Raw genomic sequence first — 22,218 nt, 5'->3', positions numbered from 1 at the left:
GGGGGTTTAACTCACTGCACCACAGTGCCACCCCTCCCATAAGTCTTGAGAGTAGAGAAAAGTTTCTTTCTTCCATGCCTCCTATTTATTCCATTGGCAGCTACCACCGCAGTCTGGTCCACTGTTCTTGTCTCCTCGCTGTGTCCACTCCTCCAGAGTTGCCTTCCCATGTTCTAGTGACAGTCACCCTCCAGCCCTTGCCTTCCCACCCACCACACTCCGCTTCTCTTTCCTGAGACACATCGTTCCTCAGCTGTCACTTTTGGCCTCAGGCCTCACCCGCAGCTTCAGCTCGCTCCCGAACGCCAGCTTCATGTCCACAGCTGCCTCTTGCACGCGTTATCTGTGTGGCCTTTGGTCCCCACAAGCCCAGCAGAAAACAGGGCCTCATCTCTGGATTTCCTGTCGGTTCTCATGCTCAGTTTAAACAAATCAGCGTTTCCGATGACCTCACACTGCCCCTTCTTCTCAGCTTCCCCATCCCTCTTAATGAGACCACTAATCTCAGTCATGCAGCATGTGGTCTTTTCCACACATACATGAATACAGCACACCCACATGTATACAAACATGAAAATGATGAGGCAAATGAGTTGCCCAGAAAGAAGCAGGTCAACATATATGTCATGTTACTATTGAGATGACAGTGTTACCTTCATACACAAGGTAAAACCTGTCATGCCAGTGAGCTTGTAGATCTTTGGATGACTGGTAAAACTGTTAAGTGCATGACTTACTGGATATTATTCCTACTGTCTCTTACCTAGGGGCCTTTTGGCTGTCTCAGAAAGTTAGGTCATCTGCCCAAAGTCATACTAATTAGTGATAAAACTGCAACTGAATTCCTGATCCTAACTCTATCCAAAGCTCTTACATTCACCTAGCTTTTAAATATATTGAGTCCCTTTCTGCCGCTCGTCTGGAGCGTGATGATGATATGTATGGAATTTCTGTGTCATTACTTTTTCCTGAGTTACAGAACCCTCTGGAGCTAAGGAAGGCTATTTCACAATGCCCCTGTGAGTAGTCACCAAGAATGAATTAACCTATAAACTTCTAGGATGATTGAATTGTGGCTTGCACCTGAGATGCAATCTATCTGAGATTTCTACCTGTGACTTCTTCTGTGCGTTTCTTGTGACTTCCCAGTATTATCCAGGCTGACCTGGAAGGAGCAAGGGAAATTGTTTAGGTCTGCAGCCTGCTCTCCTAGTATCTATGCTAGGTTTAAAATGAGCCTCAATAATTCTCTCCTAGAACATTTCAGACACCCCTTGGCAATGGCCAAACCTATCTGTCATTTTTTTTTCCAAGTGTAGTTTTAAGGTAATATGTACTATCCCATAAAGGCTTTTGTAGTCCTGACCTAACTTTTCTAATGCTACAATTAGAGCTTTATTCAGCCCAGTTTTCATGCCTGAATTAACAGTATTAGTGGTGCTCTGCTACCCATCATTTTTGAGCTGTGGAGTAAGCGTACAGAAATGGAGATGCTGGGACCCAGCGGGAGGCCAGGCTTCAGCCTGTGTGCTGCTGAGGGGCCACTATGCGTGCCCTCTGGCTGTGTGGTTGATTGGGGAGCAGGTGCGCTGGCGGTGCTGGTCCTTTACCAGGCTCTGAATTATCTCCGTCTCAAATCACAGCATTCACACCTTGTGAATGAATGAATTCTGAGACAGGAGCAAAACTGCCACGAGAAAGGTAACAAATACTCATGCTTGATGTGGAAATTGGAGGTCTCTGAAGAGCTCAGACCCAGATTGCTTTGTGAGCTCGGAACGCACTCATTGCACCTAAAAGCAGCAAAGAGATGATGTCAAAAGAACCTGTCTCTTGCTTTTTTTCACTTGGAACTTCCGAATGTTTGTGAACTGTCTCTCCTGTGGGTGATCGGAAAGATCCATGTATGTGTGACTGAGTGTGTGTTGACAGGAACCAAGAAAAAAAATCATGCACGTGATGCTGACTGTTGTCTTTGTATGTTTCTTTCTTACCCTTGGGTTGGGAAGCATTTTCACAGCAGGAAAAATGTGAGAGTGACGGTTTATTGTGTTTTACGGATCTTCTGCCCTTTGCTTGGAGTTTTTCCTTTCCACTTACTGCATGGCGATTTCTTCTAACACTCACTCAAGTCCCTTAGCACTACCACCACCACATATTGTCCTACTCACCGAAGGCTGCACGCCAACCCAACCATTTTCTCCCTTGTCCTCTTACTCTTTTCTTCATCCTATCATTGTTGTTTCCCCAGACTACCAGCCCACTCAGTGGATCACATTGGCATTCTTATCATTTCTGATAGATCTTCACAGAGGTTCAGGAAGTATAGCAGGAGTATGGCTAACATGAAACTTCTTGCCCTTTCTGAACTCTACCATTGGCTGCTTATTCACTGAGCAGACATATACTGGACATCAACTCTGTTCAAGGCACACAGCTCCTGCCTTCAGAAATCACACTCCTCAATGTACATGGGAAGGGAATTTGGCACAGCTGGAACTATATAGAGCACATAAAAGGCAGTGAGAAAGATAGGAGTGGACAGGTGGGCTGTGGTATATGCAGAAGGCATTCCATATGTCGACTTGAGCTTTCCAAATACAGAGCTGCTCCATCAGGAGTGTTTGCATATAACAGTAACAGCATTGGCAAAAATCTGTCCTCCCTGAGTTGTCCTCAGATTCCTGGCACTTAGGTGCTAGAAGTCCCCACGTCACTCAGAGGACAGTGAGTTCCTCAGAGCGTTGTTGACTGGGTCAAGATCCGAATGTGGGATGGTCTTTCTCCCATGCAATATGGTATCCAGAGTGGTATGTTTGCACCCATTTGATACACTTTAAGACATGTCACTGGGGTCTTCACAAAAGAGTCTTCTAAAAATGGAGTATCTGTAACTTGCATTATATGAACATTTTAACAAATAGGTTTGTAGACCTGCTTTATGTGAAGTGAGGCTTCATGTACACTTCATATGCGAAGCAATGTCTATTGGGGTAGATTATGTATTTTTAAATGTTGATGTATATTTTTAGAAGATTTATTTATTTATTTGAAAGGTCAAGTTACAGAGAGGCAGGGGCAAAGAGAGAGAGAAGTATTCTATCCACTGGTTCACTCCCTAGATGGTTGCAACAGCCAGAGCTATGCTGATCCGAAGCCAGGAGCCAGGAGCTTCTTCCAGATCTCCCACTCAAGTGCAGGGGCCCAAACACTTGGGCTATCTTATACTGATTTCCAGGCCATAGCAGAGAGCTCGATCGGAAATGGAGCAGCCAGGTCTCAAACCAGTGCCCATATGGGATGCCGGCATTGCAAGTGGTGGCTTTACCCACTTGCAAGTGGTGGCTTTACCCACTACACCACAGTGTCTGCCAGCCCCGATATTTATGTATTTTAAAGACAGTGACATGAGGGGAGAAAGAGAAAAAAAAGATTGATTGAGATTGAGATTGATCTTCCTTCCCCTGCTTCACTCCCCAAATACCTGCAACAGCCAGGGCCAGGTCAGGGTGAAGCCACGATCCCAGAACTCCATCTGGGTCTCCCATGTGGGTGGCAAGGACACAAGTTCTTGGACCATCATTGCTGCTTTCCAAGATGCACAGCAGGGAGCTGAAACAGAAGTGGAGCAGTCGGGATTTGAACCACTCCAATAATGGGATTTCAGAGTCACAAGTAGTGACTTAATGCCATGTACTACAATACTGTCCCCTGAATTAGTTTTTGAAAGGAGCAAAGACATAAAAATGGGCTTAATACTCTGCCTTAAAATCAGAATTTGTGTTAACTTTGATGCACTGCATATAATAGTTGTTATGGTACTAACTGAACTTCATGAAATGATTGGTTACAGAAATGTAAAATGATACTAGACTCTTTTTTTAAGAGTCAATTTTCATTTTTTAATTTGGGAGAGAATGAGAGAGAGAGAGAGAGAGAATATATCTTCCATCTGCTGGCTTACTCCCCAAGATGCCCACAGTAGTCAGGGCTGGGCCAGGCAGAAACCAGGAGCTCAGATCTCAGTCCAGATCTCCCACATGGATGGTAGGGACTGAAGTACTTGAACCACCACCTGCTGCCTCCCAGGGTGTGCATTTGCAAGAAGCTGGAATTGGAAGTGGAGCCAGAACTTGAACCTAGGCCCTCCAATATGGGATGTGGGTGTCCCAAGTAGCATCTTCCTTGCTAGACCTAACAGCCACCCCCAGTATCAGATGCTAATTCTTGATCAGTAGCATATGTTTTTATGAAAGCAATCACATTCCGATATGACCAGCAATCATGCATAGAATACAGCTGCTCAGTACATATTTGAAGTGTCAGTAAATCTTTGGCCATGATGTCACAGTTCTCTAGATGTGGCTTGTATTCAGCCTAAACAATGACTTCATTAACTGAATTTTTGTTTTTGTTCAATATCACATTGTGATATGTACAGCTTTAGGCAGATAATGCTAGAGTAGAAAGTATGGGAGAATTTCTCTTTGGTTCCATTTTAAATTACCACACAGTATTTACCTGATGTAGAAGTTTTGCAAGTATTTGACATTTGGCGGCCTCTGCTTTATGAAAATCAGATTCTAAGATCCAGAAGAATGGAATGTTTTTGTGGTTGATGAATAGTAAGCGCTTACTCTGTGTCTGGCATGGTTACAGGAATTGAGCAATAAAAGATAGCCGTGTGCCTTTCTACATAGCCTTCATTGTGTTTTTACCCCTAATTACTTAAGAGTTGATGCTTTCATTTTGACTCAAGCAGATAAAAAATACATTTTGTTTTTGCCTGGAGGAGTATTGCAAAAGAGACCATTACAGAAGGTACTTTTTTATAACCACCACCAGGTGTCAGCAAAGGACTTGGAACTCGTGGCCACATCTGCATTGGAGTTCTAAATTCACTAAGGCCCTCCCCATTGGCACTTTTCAAAGGAAATCAACCTGCCTTGGGCCTCCTCCTAAATATAATTAATGTCAAACCCTTTCTCCTCAAGACTTCATCACAGTCATACACCTTTGCCTAATAAAAACAGTAGTTCCTCAATCTTGTCATTTAAAACTTTTAATTCTGTCTTTCTTGGTGATGGTTCTACATAGCTGAGAGGCTGTTGGGATGGGGTGGGTGGTAGGGGAATATTACCAATATCTTGTTGTTTTTGCTGACCCCCCCCCCCCAATAGGTAGAGCCCACCCTATGCTAATATGGGAAGGGTACAGAGTCCATCCTGATTGTTATGTGGATGAAAAATCTGATACTGAAGCATCATGCCTCCAAAGTACAGAAAGTATTTTCAGGGTATAAAGGAGAGAGGCCTGGGCATCTTCTGTGGCCCAGCCGTTTGGTTCATGGCATAGCATGCATTTGGTGGTGTTCACTTACAAGGTAGACATTGATTTGTATCCTGTTGCATTTTTCCAGTTTCTCCTCTTGCCTGATCACTGGAATGAGCAAGCTAGAGAGAGATCTGACACATTTGACATGAGACATCCGGCTAAGCTATCGTCAGCTGAAGCATAGACTGGCTGGGGAGATGGGTAGAGATACAATGCAAGCTGCGGCTTCTGCAGCTAAAACTGCAGGAATGTGGACCCTTTTGGGCGGGGGAAGGAGGGACGGTGAATAAAAGCACAGCGTCCTCTGAAGCAGGGGCCTGACTGATGGAAGGTTCTAGAGTTAAACACACTGTAGAGATTTCCTTTAGACTGATCAATGGGATTTGACAAATCACATTACAGCTAATTCCAGGAACTGTTCGGACTCTTCTGTTGTTTTGTATTGAATATAACATTGTAAATGAGACGGCACCTCAGTGGGGATTCCATAAAGCGCAGTACAGGATTTGCTTATACTGCAGACACACACCATCAGAGAGGGTGGCTCGCAGCCTTCCTGAGGTTGTAGCCAGTGTGGTGTTGGGCAGCAACTGGGGGAAGGCTCTTAGATCTGCTTTGTGATATATTTTTTAAGTAGCTTTTTTTTTCTTTTTTAAAAAAGTTGTTGTTGGCTGGGACCTCCAATGAACACAGTAATTACAGATGGGATTGTGAATAGGCAGATCTCATTGTACAAAATCACAATGTCTTTACTCTGTGGTGGTTTTAGTTAATGGTCTCTGACATCTCCCGTTGCTCAGGGAATCCGACAGCAAGTACCCTCTAGCTCATGGAAACTTGAGTCTTCAAATTTGACCACATTGCTCTGTGTCAGTTCTTAGCGCTCTCAGCAATGGTTTCACACTCTATTCTTCTCTTTTGCAGATCACTGGGGTGATCCTGCTGGCTGTTGGAGTCTGGGGCAAGCTCACTCTGGGCACCTATATCTCCCTGATCGCCGAGAACTCCACAAATGCTCCCTACGTGCTCATCGGAACTGGCACCACCATCGTCGTTTTTGGCCTGTTTGGATGCTTTGCTACATGCCGTGGTAGCCCATGGATGCTGAAGCTGGTGAGTTTGTCACAACCCAGGCTCCTTTTTGTTTGCCAAAATGTAAAGCATAGGTGAGTGAAATGGTCTTTCTTAAAGCCATATACCTAAGAGTAAGTCCGTAGCAAGGCCAGCACTCAATCCTAAGGAGGCTTCTGAGCACGGAGGCGAATGTCCTTCCTGCCTCCTGCAGTTACTCCTGCACATGCCTTTCTGGTGGGGTGTAGGCCTGCCGCGAGACCCTTTCCCGAGGAAAGTGCGCTCCGACTTGCATTTTGTATACAGTTGAGAGAAGAGAAGTCACGTTCATTGGACGTTCTCCTCAAACTGCACATTTCATATTTGGGTGCCTGGGCTTTGTTTGCAGAGAATTTGGGTAAAATTTTGAAAGATACTGGTAAGTTAAGCCAGTATTTCCTTCTTGTAATATATATGCCACTAGTTGAGAAAAATAGTTTATGATTCTACATCCATGTGAATATTTTACAAGACATGTGCACACTTTACAGGTAAGTAATGCAGCCACGTGCAGTCTACCCAAATTCCACAGCACCAGTTAAGCCCATTGCAAGCATTCAGAACCATTATTTTTCATTTGGGGATGAGAAGCAGCAGATGCCTTGTAGGTAAGGAATCAGTACTCCTTCCTTGTACCTGCTTTTCAAAATCACAAAAATGGAAAAGCTTAATGTCTCGTAAGTACCATGTCATACCCTGAACTTTGATGCACATGTGTATTGCATGCATGTGCACATACACACAAACACACACAGTCAACTTGGGAAGTACAGGCAACACAAAATGAGAAGCACTAAGGGTTTTAGATGCTTGCAAACATCATTGGTAGAGTAGCATATTTGCTTTTTTTTTTTTAAAAAAAGATTTATTTATTTATTTGAAAGGCAGAGTTTCAGAGAGGCAGAGGCAGAGAGAGAGAGAGAGGGAGGGAGAGGGAGAGAGAGAGAGAGGAAAAGAGGGAGGGGGAGAGAGGGAGGCCTTCCATTTGCTGGTTCACTCCCCAAATGGCTGCAACAGCTAAAGCTGGGCAATCCAAAGCCAGGAGCTTCTTCCGGGTCTCCCATGTGGGTGCAGGGGCCCAAGGACTTGGGCCATCTTCTACTGCTTTCCCAGGCCATAGCAGAGAGCTAGATCGAAAGTGGAGCAGCCGGTGCCCATATGGGATACCAGCACTGCAGGTGGCGGCTTTACACACTACATCACAGCACCGGCCTCCAGATTTCCTTTTTTTAAAGGCTGTAAATTCCATGAAGTGTCCAGAACAAGAGAGGCAAGCATCTCCATGGGAAGCTGCTGAAGGTGCTGTGTCCGGGGCCCACTCCCTATTGCAGAGGAGCGCCCTCCTGTGCACATGCTGGTGTCTGGGCCTGGATGGGAAGAAAACAATGCCAGGCTGTAGCCATTTTCAATGAGACGTGGTTAAGGAAATGGGAGGAGTTTGCTCAAATGAACGGGAGCAGCAGCTTCACATGGCAGCCATGTATAGAACATATAGAGGGCTAATGTATGCAGTGGAGGCTGGGCTCTTGTTACAGGTTGTGAAAGCACAACCCCCACCAGCAAGTGGAAATGAGAAGTAGGCGGGCTTGTGAGCCAGGGAGAGGAAGTCTTTCCAATAATTGAGACAGTTTCTAAATGCAGTGGGCTGCAGGGGGTGGGCTTACAGATGCTAGATGACCATAGAACCACCCCTTCTGCCCCTGACCCAGACAGGACAGAACTGGGTCTTGTGACCTTTAGAGCAGACTTTGTTCTAGCTCAAGGTTTCTTTTTCTTAGTATTTATTGTATTTGTTTGAAAGAGCAACAGAAACAGAGAGGAAGAGATATATAGAGAGGAGGATCTTTCATCCGCTAGTTTACTCCCCAAAGGGCCACAAGGGCCGGGTCTGGTCCAGACAAAACTAGGCGTCTGGAACTCCATTGGGGTCCCCCCTGTGGGTGGCAGGGGCCCAAGCACTTGGGCCATCTTCTGCTGCCTTCCCAGGCACATTAGCAGGCAGCTGGATCAGAAGTGGTGCAGCCCAGACTCGAACCGGTGCCCATATGGGATGCTGGTGTTGCAGGCAGTGGCTTAACGAATTGTACCACAACACCAGTCCCTCAAAGGTTCTAATATTAAGAAAGAGTGAATAGCTTAGTTCTGAAAGGCCTTCCCAGGTTTTCCCTGGTCGAGCCAAGGTGAAAGGCACAATCTCCTGGTGAACTCTGCTTAGCATGTGCACTCCAAAACAGTTATGCATATTAAACAGACACCTGTGTTGAGGTTCATGGGCGTCAATCTGGAGAATGTTTAAATTTTTTTCTCAAGTTTGTGTATGTAGGGAGCATGACAGGAAGTAGCCTTTTCCGTAATACTGACATGTCTGACTTTGCCCATGTCCTGTTGATTTTCAGTATGCCATGTTCCTGTCCTTGGTGTTCCTGGCTGAGCTTGTCGCTGGCATTTCAGGGTTTGTGTTTCGTCACGAGGTGAGTGGAGAGCTCAGCTAAAAATCCCAAATGACCTGCGATTGCAAAGATATTCTAACTGCAGGGATGCCGCTACACTTGAGATCTTGATTCGTTGTCCTCTCTATTTCTCAATGTATGCTATTGCACAGAACGGTCCTCTTTCCTGTTCTGAGGCAATGACCTTCAATATCGATCGAATACTCCTTTAAAAATAGCTGCTTCAACAGGGCACGACTGGGTGTCGGCATAACAAGATTTCTGAGACCGTAAAAGAAAAGTCGGCAGGATAACAAGATACAGGAGGAAGAGGGATGCTGTGGCTCTTGAAAATCCAGCGTGGCCAGTTACCAGGCTTGCCGTCCTGCTTGGCTGAGTTTCCAGGGAGCTCGTCTTAATGTGCTTTCCACCCCCTTGCCCTCTCGTACTAGGTTTCCTCGTACCATAGACAGGATTCCAGATGCCAACATTCACTCCCACAAGCCGTCTTGTATGGGTGCTGCATCTGGAATTAGAACCACCCCTGCCCCCACCAACACACACACACACACACACACACACGGTGTGTTCCCATTTTCAGGTGAGGTGAAACCTGCTGAAGTCATGGTGGCCCGGACAGCCCTAATAACCTGCCTCACATGCATTGTGAACAGCAGCAGCAGCCCGACTCACTCCTACCTGAGCTCTTGCCTTCTCTCCTCTTGTGTGCGACTGTGACTCTGTTCCACCCAGGGGTTCTTAGTGGCCCACAGAGGGGTCAGTTTTATAGTAAGACAGCTTGCCAGGTAACACACCTGACACATCAGTTTTTTTTAAAAAAAATTATTTATTTATTTGAAAGGTAGTTAGAGGGAGAGACAGAGATCTTTCATCTGCTGGTTCACTCCCCAAGTGGCTACAACAACTGGGGCTGGGCCAGGATGAAGCCAGGAGCCTGGAACTTCATCCTGGTCTCCCACATGGATGGCAGGGTCCAAGTAGTTGGACCATCTTCTACCGTTTTCCCAGATGCATTAGCAGGGAGTTGGATTGGAAGTGGAGAGCTGGGACTTGAACTGGCACCCATATGGGATGCCAGCATTGCAGGTGGTGGCTTTACCCACTGAACCACAATGCCGGCCCTGACACTTCACTTTCATGTGGCTTCCAGTGGAACAGAAATTGAAAGTTACCCCAAGATTTGTTAACCCTTTATTAACAAGAGAAGTTCTTTTCCTTCAGACCCCCCCCCCTTCAATAAAGACAGGTAAGTTTGCTCCATTCTTTTTTTTCCCAAGAATTATTTTATTTATTTGAAAGTCAGAGTTGCACAGAGAGAGAGAGGGGGGTCCTCCATTCCGCTGGTTCATTCCCCAGTTGGCTGCAACGGCCGGAGATGTGCTGATCCGAAGCCAGGAGTCTACTCCGGGTCTTCCCACGTGGGTGCAAGAGCCCAAAGACTTAGACCATCTTCTACTACTGTCCCAGGCCACAGTAGAGAGCTGGATTAGAAGTAGAGCAGCCAGGACTTGAACCAGCGCTCATATGGGTGCCAGCACCGCAGGCGGCAGCTTTAGCCGTTATGTGCCAGCGCTGGCCCTGGTTTGCTCCATTCTTGTGTGGTCCAGAAGGGATCAGCTTTTGACCAAACCATCAGTCTTCCTGTCCCCCATAATGGCCTATCCTTAACCAGTCTTCTGTGTGATGGCAGAGAAAGTTATGGAAAGAAACATGGGCATGATCAGTTCAAACAAAATAACTCACAAACTCAGGCCTGAGGTGTGGCAGCTCCCCCTCATAGCCCTTTCCAAAGCCAATTAGGCACCCTAGTGGGTCATTTAACAGGCCAGACTTCTGCACGGGGAGTCAAGAGAACTTGTACTTTCCCTGAGTTAATAGTTCCCTTGGCGGGCCAGCGCCGCGGCTCACTTGGCTAACCCTCCACCTGCGGCGCCGGCACCCCGGGTTCTAGTCCCGGTTGGGGCGCCGGATTCTGTCCCGGTTGCTCCTCTTCCAGGCCAGCTCTCTGCTATGGCCCGGGAAGGCAGTGGAAGATGGCCCTAGTGCTTGGGCCCTGCACCCGCATGGGAGACCGGGAGGAAGCACCTGGCTCCTGGCTTTGGATCAGCGCAGCGCACTGGCCGTAGTGGCCATTTGGGGGGTGAACCAATGGAAGGAAGACCTTTCTCTCTGTCTCTCTCACTGTCTAACTCTGCCTGTCAAAAAAAAAATTCCCTTGGTGAATTTCCTGAGCTCTTTTGCCTCGCCAGTCAGGGCCTCCATCCCCTCACTGGCCTACATTGATTCAGAGACCTAGAGAAGAGATGGTGTTGGGGTAGAAGTTGGTATGAGACTGAGTCATCTGAGTTGCCGCGGATTGAAACCACGTCTCTACTGGCCTTCCACAGATCAAGGACACCTTCCTGAGGACTTACACGGATGCCATGCAAAATTACAATGGCAACGATGAGAGGAGCCGGGCAGTGGACCATGTGCAGCGCAGCGTAAGTCCCAGGGACAGACGATCAGGATGGGAACCACTTGCAGGGACTGGGCTTACACCTGCGCGTAGATTGTGCTGGTAGCATATGCTGTGGATCTTATTCTCCCAAAGGCTGGCTTTCTGGAATCAGTGTCTTTGGATTGGGCAGAGAGCTTGGGTGAACTGGAGCAATGTAGTGGGGGCGGAGAGTGGATTTAGAAGTAACTGAGGCACTCAAGTGTGTGAATGGCATGGGCTGTCTGGTACTTTGTAGAAGATGTAAAGGAAAAGAAAGGCAAGTTTCCTGGCCGGAGTGCCTTAGGGTGGTGGCTGTTGCTGCTCCACCTGACCACCCATCAGGACCACCTGCGGAGGAGGTTCCTGGCTTTGGGTTTTGTTTTGTTCTGTGTTGTTTGTTTTATTCCACCAGCCATATTTTAAATTTTGTAATGTATTTGATAAAATGTCAAATTCATAGAGAAAAATCCAAAGAATACTACAGGAACTATATACTGTTGGCACAGATTCACCAGTTAATTATATATTTTTTTTCCCATTTGCTTTAATATTCTCCACATCAGGGGGTCAGCAAGTATCTTTTGTAATTGCACAAAGGGTACATATCCTGGGCTTTGAGGGCCATCCACACTGTGTCACACCTGCTCAACTCTGCCACCATAGCACCAAATCAGCCACAGACACCATCTAAACAAATAGACATGGCTGTGTCTCAATAAAAGTTTATGTACAAAAACAGGTGGCTGCTGGGCTATAGTTTCCAACCCCAGCGCTATCTTTCTTCCTCTTTGTGCATTTTTTCTAAACCACTGAAGCTTGTGAAACCATTATTTGCCTCTGTTCCCCCCATAGTCATGATTTCGTTGACTAGCACACCTATATCTTTAGTAGCACATAACTCACACTGGTGATGCTGATACGTAGCTAGGATGGGGAAGCATGGCCTTGCCTTGTGGAGATGTAAGAAAGCCATCAGATGGGTAATCCAGGACTAACGGCCCTGTTTGAGTTCAGTGGACGTGGAAGTGAGTGCAATTGTTAGTGGAGGTTCAGTTTACCTTTCCTCCCCTGGCATAGTATCTTAGGGAGTTGACCTATTTTTCTCTTAAAAGTTGCACGTCAGTGAGTGAGATGGGCTTTGATACTCCACTCTTTGATGCTTTTCCTTTCCCTGTTAATAGCTGAGCTGCTGTGGTGTGCAGAACTACACCAACTGGAGCACCAGCCCCTACTTCCTGGAGCATGGCATCCCCCCGAGTTGCTGCATGAATGAAACTGACTGTAATGCCCAGGATCTGCACAACCTGACCGTGGCTGCCACCAAAGTTAACCAGAAGGTACCTGCTTCCCCCCAGCCCTGATGGGGCCGGCAGTGAATATTTGGGAGAGCATTTTTTGTTTGTTTGTTTCTGTGGACAAATGGGTTAGAAATAGGGATCGAGAATCTTCTTTTGTGATCCTTGACTGCCTGGGAGAGGCACTTGAGACTGCTCTCGTCTACCAGAGACAGCTGGGACTCAGATTGGCTTTGCATCCGCCTGGTGCAGCAAGAATCGACCAGGCACGGTTAGGAAGGTTTGGCAAGTGGTTCCTGTTAACCCCGATGCTTGTTTCAGACAGAGAATGTTGGCTTTTTTCTTTCTGGGTGTCTTTCTTCTGCTTAACATTCCATCTCAACATGAAATTACTCGCAGCTGGATGCCAGTCCTTTGGCAGGAAAAGGGGAGTAGAGTTGACAGACAGCATATGCTTCTGCTAGGAGGGTGGCCTTTCTTTTAGGGAGTTCACTGCCATAGGAAAGGAAATCACCAACTCCAATTCAATTCACTGTCAACTTCCTGACTCTCAAAGAAATGAGAGAGGGGAGGAAAAAAAAGATGGCTAAAAGAAATCTGAAAGTTAGTATTGAGTGGAAATAAGGAAAATGAGGTTTCAGTTGTCAGAGGAAAGGCAAATCAATTGTATACTCCACTTGACAAAGACTATGTTGAAGACATGATACAACTGCATGTGAAGGCTATCCGTGTTCTTAACTGCTTAGGGAAATGCCATATAGAAAATAACGTTTTGGTGAAGCAAAAGAGAGGGGAAGATGCTATTGCTGAGTTTGCCTGTGGCTATTCAGCCAATGGGTAAATTTTTTTTTTTCCTCTCACTAAGGTAAAAAATTCTGTTCTTTCGATCTCTTCAAAAGTCTGTATTCTGGGCCAACTGCTGATTAATTCATAAAGGGGAAGATAGCTGTTGTCTCCGGATCAGAATGTTAAGAGATGGTTTCTGTATGTTGCGGATATAATATGGGTATTTGTAACGAAGCTGCTGCAAGGTGCTGTTGCCATTCTGGAAGCTCATTATCTACTTTGAGGCTTATTACTTTGCTATTAGGGTGATTCAGTACTGACAGCTTCTTGTCTTAGCTAAGAGAACATCTGTTTCTATCGGAATTTTCTTATGAACCAACTTTGAGGCCTCCTTCACTTCTCATTAGTTAATAAAGCGACTTCTGATTTTTTTCATGGACATCTCCACTGAGCACCCATATGTGTCATTATGCTGCCATTTTATGAAGTGCCAAGCAGACCTGGCATGTGGTGGATTCTCAGATTTATGGAAGGCAATAGCTGATATATGGGAACAAGATCTTTGGCATAACAGATAGTCAGAAAGCCATTCATAAAAGCAGCACCCACCAACTTCTGCTAAAGGTATCTCCTTTTCACTCATACTGCCTCCTTGTTTGGAAAGTTGAGCAACAGGAAGTCAAGAGCCGAGACTCTGAAGTTAGACTCCTGTTCAAATTCTCGCTGAGTCACTGACTGGTTGTGTGATCTGGGTGAAGTCACTTCACTTTTTTCAATCTTGCCTTGCCCATAATAATAATAGTTCCTGCCCCTGGTAGTTGATATGAGGGTTGAATGAGAGCAAATATCTAAAGCACAGTACCTGGCACAGATTAAGGGCATGCTAGGTGTTTCTTCTACTTAACATTACATTGCATTCATGTAATGTACATGTAGCTGTGATGCTGGTGAAGTTTGTCTTCCACTATGACATACTGTGTTTTTTATTAGAACGATGCAGCAGGTCCTTTAGGAAGGATATTTTGTTGGTATATAAAAGCAAGTTTGGAGGCATATTCTAACCATTATTGCAATTATAACCCCTATAGTGTAAGGGAAAGGTAAGGGAAAGACAAGGTAGTGTTTTTTTTTCATTTCGTTATTAACCCACACAATTTCATTCTCCACTTCTCTGCTACAGTCCTATTTTTTATTTTCTTGAGCACCTTAAATCCTTAGAAGACATGTTTAACTTCTAGCTCATTTCCCATATCCTCTCCAACTTGATTCTCTCGAAAGAGACTAAACTGAGTGAAAACTGAAAGCTGTCTACGAGCCCCATTAGACATTCTCATGTAGTGCCCACATGAGCAAGTTCGCCTGTCTGAGTCTCAGACATCTCATCTACCAAAGGTAGGCGATGGGATGGGGCAGACGGTAGTAGTCGATGCTCATAAATGTTATTTTCCCGCTACTGACTCCTGGCTCCCAGCAGGCTTTTCTGCTCTCACATTCCAGTTTCACACGATCCCGAGATGAAGAATACGTGCATAATCCCTGTTGATGTTTTGGTGTTTTGATCCCTACACTCCAATAGCACAGAAAGATGATTCTTGGCTCCTCCCTGGCAGCCTGGGGAACCTACGTTGTACTGATTACTGGGAGACAGCAGGAAAGAGGTGTGAACAGTTTAACAGGATATTTACTGTTTGGTTTTCGGGATGGTGTTGTTTTGGTTTAGCCTGCAGGATGGTGAAATGTCTGCTGGTTCGGTTGGCGAATAATAGTATTGGCTGAGTCTCTGCTCCGTAGGATTCCCTTGCCAATTTGTAAAGAGAAAAGGGGAAGAAAGAGTGATTCTGGTTGGCGGCTACAGAGAGACCTCTTCCCAGAAGCTGTCTGGAACTAGCCTGTTACTCCTGATAGCGAAGGCCTAGCCCTACCACTTGCAGGTGTTTTCCATTGGTGACTGTTGATTTAGACATGCTGAGAGAGTGAGCAAATTCGAGGTTCTGTTTCGGGGCGTTTCCTAGGAGACCTAGCAAGTCTCTGTAGATTTATCTCACACCTGACAGCCAGGCTTTCATATTAGGAAATTGAGAGAGAATTCTGTGGGTGGATAGATCAGAGTGTAGCGGTGATCGCAAGGCTGAAAGCCAACATGGCCCGCGGTTGTATTACCAAAGCGGTTCTTGCAGTCTGCAGCGCTGTGCTGAGATCCGGAAAATGAACCGGTGGGTCCACGTGGTGAATGATAGAGGAAAAGGCAGAAGTGGAAAACCTTTATTTTGACATTGATCTCATTAAAAAAAAGGCTGTATCATTTTCATCTTCTTATTTTAAGTAATACCATCCCTGGCATGATTTGCCTTCCTATTTGGAGAGATTAGTGATGAGTCTTTTCCTATGGAAGAGTGCTTCTCAAACTTTAACGGGCATGGGAAACACCTAGGGAGCTTGTTAAACTTTACTAGCATTTGATGGCTCCTGACGCAGTAGGTCTGCATTGGGACCTCAGGTTCTTCATGTTTAACAAGCTCCCACGTGATACAGTGCTGCTCGTTCAAGAGTCACCCATTGTGGAGCAAGGTTTAGGAAAAACTATTTTGCCGCAGATGTATTAATGACAGGTAGTTATTTTATTTTTCTAGTTTTTCTTACTGGTTGGTGTGGTCTTATTAAAAAACAAAGTGTCCATGACTCTAAGATCTGCTAAATTAGAGTAGAAATCATACTTTGGGACAGTATATTCAGCTTTGGTGTAGAATTGAAGCTCAGAGACAAAGAATACGCCAGACTATTTAGTTTTTCCAAGTAAGAACACGGCCCACCTTGCTTCTCTCTGCGTTGTACTACAGAGCCTGTGTTTCCTTCTTTCGAGCAGACCTCACCCTGGTGCTAGACCTCCTTCCTGCACGGAATCTTCACTGCTGGCGGCCAGCACAGCAAGACGTGGCTATAGGCTATAGCTACTACCAACACAGAGAGAGTTGTGTTTCTGAAGGGGCAGCGGGAGGGACCCTTGTGGTGGTGCTAATGTTCTGAACCTTGACTATACCATCGTCGATATCCTGCCTGAAATTGGACCCACCAGTTCATTTTGAAGGATGTTACCATAGGAGGATAGGTTCTTTCAACTGCATGTGAAAAGTCATCTCACGATGGATAATAAAAAACCCTTTTCTTGATGCGTTTCAGATATTTGTTAAAAATTCTTGCCATTTCACTATTGTTTATAACCCTTGCCTATATTACCGCTGAGCTAGGGTCTGTTTACTTTTTACTTGTTGGTCTGTTTATTTGTAGATCATTAAGTCCTTGACTTTAATGTTAATTAAAATATGTTATCTCAAAAACTAATAAGAAAGGAGGGAGGGTTGGATGGAGGGAGGGAAGGAAGGAAGGAAGGAAAGAAAGAAAGTAGGGAAGGGATGGGTGAAGGGAATATCATGACATTCTTAGAATTACATCTGTGAACCACATTGAGTCTGTTCTCTTTGTATTAATATTACACTAAGGTGGGAAAAAAAAATATCAAGGAAAAATATTCACTTCTCTTCCACCTCAGACTTCTTCCTAATCTAAACTCCTCTCCATTCCACTATCTTTTGAAAAGTACCCTGATAGAGTTTTACTAGTACAAGTGAAAGCAGCAAGCTTCTACTCCTAGAGAATCAAATTTGGAAACTTGCCATGAGCAATAATGTGTTTCCTTTGCCGCCTGCACCCTGGCCTTCAAATTTGCATCTGATAACTAAGGAGTTTGTCAATTGCACTGAAAACATGTGCCATAGCAGTGCTGCTAAGTTAATGAACCCTTTTCTCTGCAAACAGACTGGAAGTGTCTAAGATACAGCATGGCACAGTTTTTTACAAGCTATGAGGATGGCAAATTGTTACCTTTAGAGTTTAATGATGGGAGATGCACTGGGATTTTTGTTGTTCTTTAGGTGTTATTACAACTTAGTGTGCCTTTCTTGGTAAACAAGAACAACCTTTACCCTGTTTATTAAATTAATGTCTTCATTTTTCATAGACTTTATACATTTACATGAAAACTCTTTTTCAGAAAACTGGAAAAAGGTCATATCTTCCTAGCTGAATAAATCAACCAGGAATCTAGGTTGACTTGGCCATTTCCATACAAATACACACATGGACACGAGCATATACCCTTTCACTCCTGCCCCTTTTGTTTGACCTAAGAGTCAGGGTTTAACAGGCAGAGTCAGCTTTTGCCTTTGTGTTATCGGTGAAACGCAAAATTTGGTGTTTCCCACCTGGATTAGGGTTATAAAAGTGTGACCAAGAATAATAAAAACCAAATGCTTGTTTGCCAATGTTGCTGAACTCCAGCCTGATCACTCATCTTCAAGACAGGTAATTCATTTTATCAGTCTTAAAGTGACATTGAAATTGGCAATAATGATTACTTTTGGTCTTGACATTGAAAGGCTTCATGATATGTTAAAAGGAAATGCTCTTCATTTTATGGATAAAGTTAATTGACACCCAGGAAGGGAAAGTAAATTTCTTGAAGGTTAGTGAATTTTTGTAAAAGATGACTCCAGAACTTAGGTTTTCCCTATTAAAAAAAAAAAACTGGGGGGGGGGGGGGGGACACCTCTTCTATTTAGTAAGAGCTCTACAACTGGATAAAGTTGGCAAGTATTCAAGCACCTCTCTCTAATCACATGATTTCACTCATTCATTGTCAAAATGCTAGTGACTATGATGCTAAGATTTCCTGTTTAAGGTTTTGGAATGCCTTCTCAGCTGTTCCTGCCTACTTGGGTAGATCTTAGAGATTTCTGGCTAAATTGAGTACTACTACTGAAACATTTGTGGATGAAATTATTTGTCCAATATTCACTTTAAATTTATCCAGCTGGGAATGGGAGTCTGGGAGGTTTTTTTTTTTTTTTTTTTAAAGATATATTTATTTATTGGAAAGGCAGAGTTACAGAGAGGCAGAGGCAGAGAGAGAGGTCTTCCATCCCCTGGTCCACTCCCCAAATGGCTGCAATGGCCAGAGCTGCGCCGATCTGAAGCCAGGAGCCAGGAGCTTCTTCCAGGTCTCCCACATGGGTGCAGAGGCCCAAGGACCTGGGACATCTTCCACTGCTTTCCTAGGCCATGGAAGAGAGCTGGATCAGAAGTGGAGCAGCCGGGACTCAAATCGGAACCCATATGGGATGCTGGCACTGCAGGCGGCAACTTTACCTGCTACACCACCATGCCAGCCCCAGTCTGGGAGGTTTCGGTGAAACAAGATTGGCCACATGTCATGATGTTAGGGGAAGGGTCATATGGGGATTTGTTGCACTGTATACTTTTTTATGTGTTTGACTTTTTTGTTATTACTGTTTTGTTCAGAATGAATGTTAACCCTTGGGATGAGTTACCTTTGTACTTGCTGAATTAAAGTTGCAGAATATGTGGGAGTGTTGCAAATGCACATAGCCCTGCCTGGCCTGGGCAAAACACGTCTCCCTGACTGTACTTCTCTGTTTCCAGGGTTGCTATGATCTGGTGACCAGTTTCATGGAGACTAACATGGGGATCATCGCTGGAGTGGCATTCGGAATCGCATTCTCCCAGGTAGCCTACGTAATTGTGCGAAGCCTGGTCTAGTCAGTCACCTCCTTTCTACTCTGTTTCTTTCCTCAGGCCTTCATATTCTCATCCAGTTTTCCTGTGCCTTGGGAAAGGCTGATAGATGGGGTCAGGGCTCCTTGCTCGTTAGTCCTCAGGTCATCTGTTCATTGATTTTCCTTTTTCAACTTAAATGAAGTTTTGTCATCAAGGGAATATCAGTTACAGTTCAACTAATGACTAGCCCCAGAAAAACAACTTGCTGTTTCTGTAGGTCAAATGGAGGTTAACTGAACAACGTGCTGGCTTAATTGGAGCATAAACAACTCAAAACATCAAATGGCTGATCTGGATCTGGGGAAAGCTTTTTTTCCCTGATTGACCAGTCCCTTCTTTGTTCTCTCTTAGTTCTTATGGATTACGCATGAAATTGCTCCCTTAGCATAAAGCCTAAATTTAGCAAACTTCATCTTGTGATCATTACTTTAATCTCTAGGCTTGACAATTCTGTTTCTAAAGAGGAAACCAAATTTTTGTGTATTGAATTTTATATTCCTTTATCTCCATCCCTTCTTTCTAAAAATGATGAGAGAAATCGCTACATAATTCTTTTAAGATTTATTTATTTGAAAGACAGAGTTTGAAAGAGAGGGATCTATCTACTGGTTCACTCCCCAAATGACTGCAACAGCCAGGATCCTGGAACTCCATCCTGGTCTCCCATGCCATCCAAGATGGCACTTGGGCCATCTTCTGCTGCTTTCCCAGGCACATTAGCAGGGAGCTGGATAGGAAGTAGAGCAGCCAGTACTTGAATTGGCACTCCAATATGGAATGCTGTTGCTGTAGGAAGCGGCTTAATCCACTGTACCACAATGCCACCCCCCAATTTATGCAAATGAAGTGAGCCACACATACTCAAGGATGGAACCAATGTTCAGCTAAATCTGAAATTGAGCCTACCTCCATGGGACAGGCTACCATCCCACGGGCTTCTCATCTCCCAGCCAAATGTCCTGACCTTGTTAGAATATTGCTTTGGCTAGAAGGACTGACCTGTGTGCTTAGTAACCGCATCCAAACGTTCTTTATGTCTAACTCAGGCTTTCTTCAGAACAACAGATCATTTTTCAAAGAAAGCCCGATTAGTGTTGTTTCAGCGTTTCCACAGCCCCTGGTTCCACAGCGGCTCTTTCCCTCCATGCCCCGCACCCCCTCCAGATGTTCTTTCAGTTTTATTCACATTTGCTTGCTTCTAAGACTTCTTTATTGAGACATGGAATCTGTGGAGAAGTGCATAAATTTTAAGTTGCAGCTTAATAAATGCTCATAAAATGAATACACCTGTGTCACCGTCACTTAGATCAAGGAATAGAACCTTAGCCTTAGAAATTGTTGTAGGCCGGTGCTGCAGCTCACTTGGCTAACCCTCCGCCTGCAGCGCCAGCACCCCAGGGTTCTAGTCCCGGTTGGGGCACTGGATTCTGTCCCGGTTGCTCCTCTTCCAGGCCAGCTCTCTGCTGTGGCCCAGGAAGGCAGTGAAGGATGGCCCAAGTCCTTGGGCCCTGCACCCGCATGAGAAACCAGGAGGAAGCACCTGGCTCCTGGCCTCGGATCGACACAATGCGCCAGCTGCAGCAGCCATTTGGGGAGTGAACCAACGGAAAAGGAAGACCTTTCTGTCTCTCTCTCTAACTCTGCCTGTCAAAAAAAAAAAAAAAGAAGAAATTGTTGTTAGAAATAGAGACTTTAGCCTTAGAAATGCAGAGTAGCTTATCTTCCCCCAATTTGTGTGACATTGCATCCCGCAAGTGCATGTGGACTCGGAAGACAAGTGTGTTTCTTGTTGCAATGTCTTCTTTTAATTTATTTGAAAGTCAGAGTTATAGGGAGAGGAGGAGAGACACAGAGAGATTGATCTTGCATTCACTGGTTCATTCCTCAGATGACCGAAATTGGCAGGGCTGGGCCTGGCTGGAGCCAGGAGCTTTATCCGGGTCTCAAAAATGGGTGCAAGGGCCCAAGCACTTGAGCCATCGTTTGCTATCCTTCCCGGGCCACGGGAACTGCATTGGAAGTGGAGCAGCCAGGACTCGAACTGGTACCCATATGGGATTCCAACATTGCAGGTGGTGACTTAACCTGCTATGCCACAATGCCAGCCCCTCTTGTTGCCATTTCAAAATTCTCTTTACCATGCTTCATTTTTTTTCAGCCATGAAGTGAATTAAACCATTAACACATCAACACACAGACAAACCACAGTGGGGTCATGAACAATGCCTGAGACATTCAATCTCCTGAGACATTTCAAAAACAAACTTCTGTAATATTTCAATAATAACACTGAGTAACATCTCTGTCATTGCTGGGGGTCCATTTTAGAGGATCCCAAACCTCCTGACTGATGGAAATGGACAGGATGTGCTCGACAGCCTTGAACATCCTGTTCACTGAATACATTTCCATGTAGCATCAGGTTGTTAAAACCCAAAGGCTTTATGTTTGGCATTTGAGGAGGACTGTCCCCTTGGAGGAAAAAATATTGCTGAAGGCTCCACTAATAGCTGTCTTAAAGCCCTAAAGGGACATGATGTCAGGACTGTATGTGAGGAGAAGAGAGCCTCAAAGAACGTAGAATGTCAGATAAAGTATCTTCTCGTCCAAGAATATTCCCTTGTGGCCATGTGCGTTGGTGTGGCGGGGAGGAGGATCTTACTTCCGCTAGTGAGATGACATAAGGTAACTGTCCTTCTGCGAATGCTGAAGGGTCTGCTCAGTACCTCTCCTCCACTCCTCTCTCACACATCCCTGGGAAGCAATTCATACTTGGACAAATGTTTATCTTGCCTAATGAGCCTGAATCTGTCTGCTCTCTTCTAGAAATCCCTGATCTGGGGATTGTGGTGTATGCTCTGTGACCCTCTGGGGCAGTGAGACAGGAGATTTGGCCCCAAGAAACCCCAGTGCAGGAAGTGTCAGCAGTGAGTTTAGGTTTCATCGAGGTACCACATCATTGTTGGAATGAGAAAACAAAAACACAAATCCCAGTGGATTAAAGAGCTGGTGCCACTCTCTCACTTGGCCAGGCAGGACCAGCAGGGCACAGACTTGGGATCTGCTTTGTTCAGCTTGGGGCAGTGAGAGGAATGGCCATGGCTGGCCTTCCCCAGGCAGATGAGCTAGAAAC

General features: G+C 45.2%; 1 protein-coding gene across 1 annotated transcript in view; it reads left to right on the top strand.

Moving 5' to 3' along the window:
* Positions 1 to 22,218, top strand: part of TSPAN7 (tetraspanin 7) — a 116,660-nt gene that overhangs the window by 88,509 nt on the left and 5,933 nt on the right. The window contains exons 2-6 of the mRNA XM_062184160.1: positions 6,259 to 6,447; positions 8,841 to 8,915; positions 11,282 to 11,377; positions 12,555 to 12,710; positions 18,951 to 19,034. Coding sequence (XP_062040144.1) covers positions 6,259 to 6,447; positions 8,841 to 8,915; positions 11,282 to 11,377; positions 12,555 to 12,710; positions 18,951 to 19,034 — 600 coding nt within the window. The remainder of the gene's footprint in view (positions 1 to 6,258; positions 6,448 to 8,840; positions 8,916 to 11,281; positions 11,378 to 12,554; positions 12,711 to 18,950; positions 19,035 to 22,218) is intronic.

This window comes from Lepus europaeus, chromosome X (assembly GCF_033115175.1).
Source record: "Lepus europaeus isolate LE1 chromosome X, mLepTim1.pri, whole genome shotgun sequence".
Classification (NCBI taxonomy): Eukaryota; Metazoa; Chordata; class Mammalia; order Lagomorpha; family Leporidae; genus Lepus; species Lepus europaeus.
This window is presented reverse-complemented; position numbering and strand designations above follow the sequence as displayed.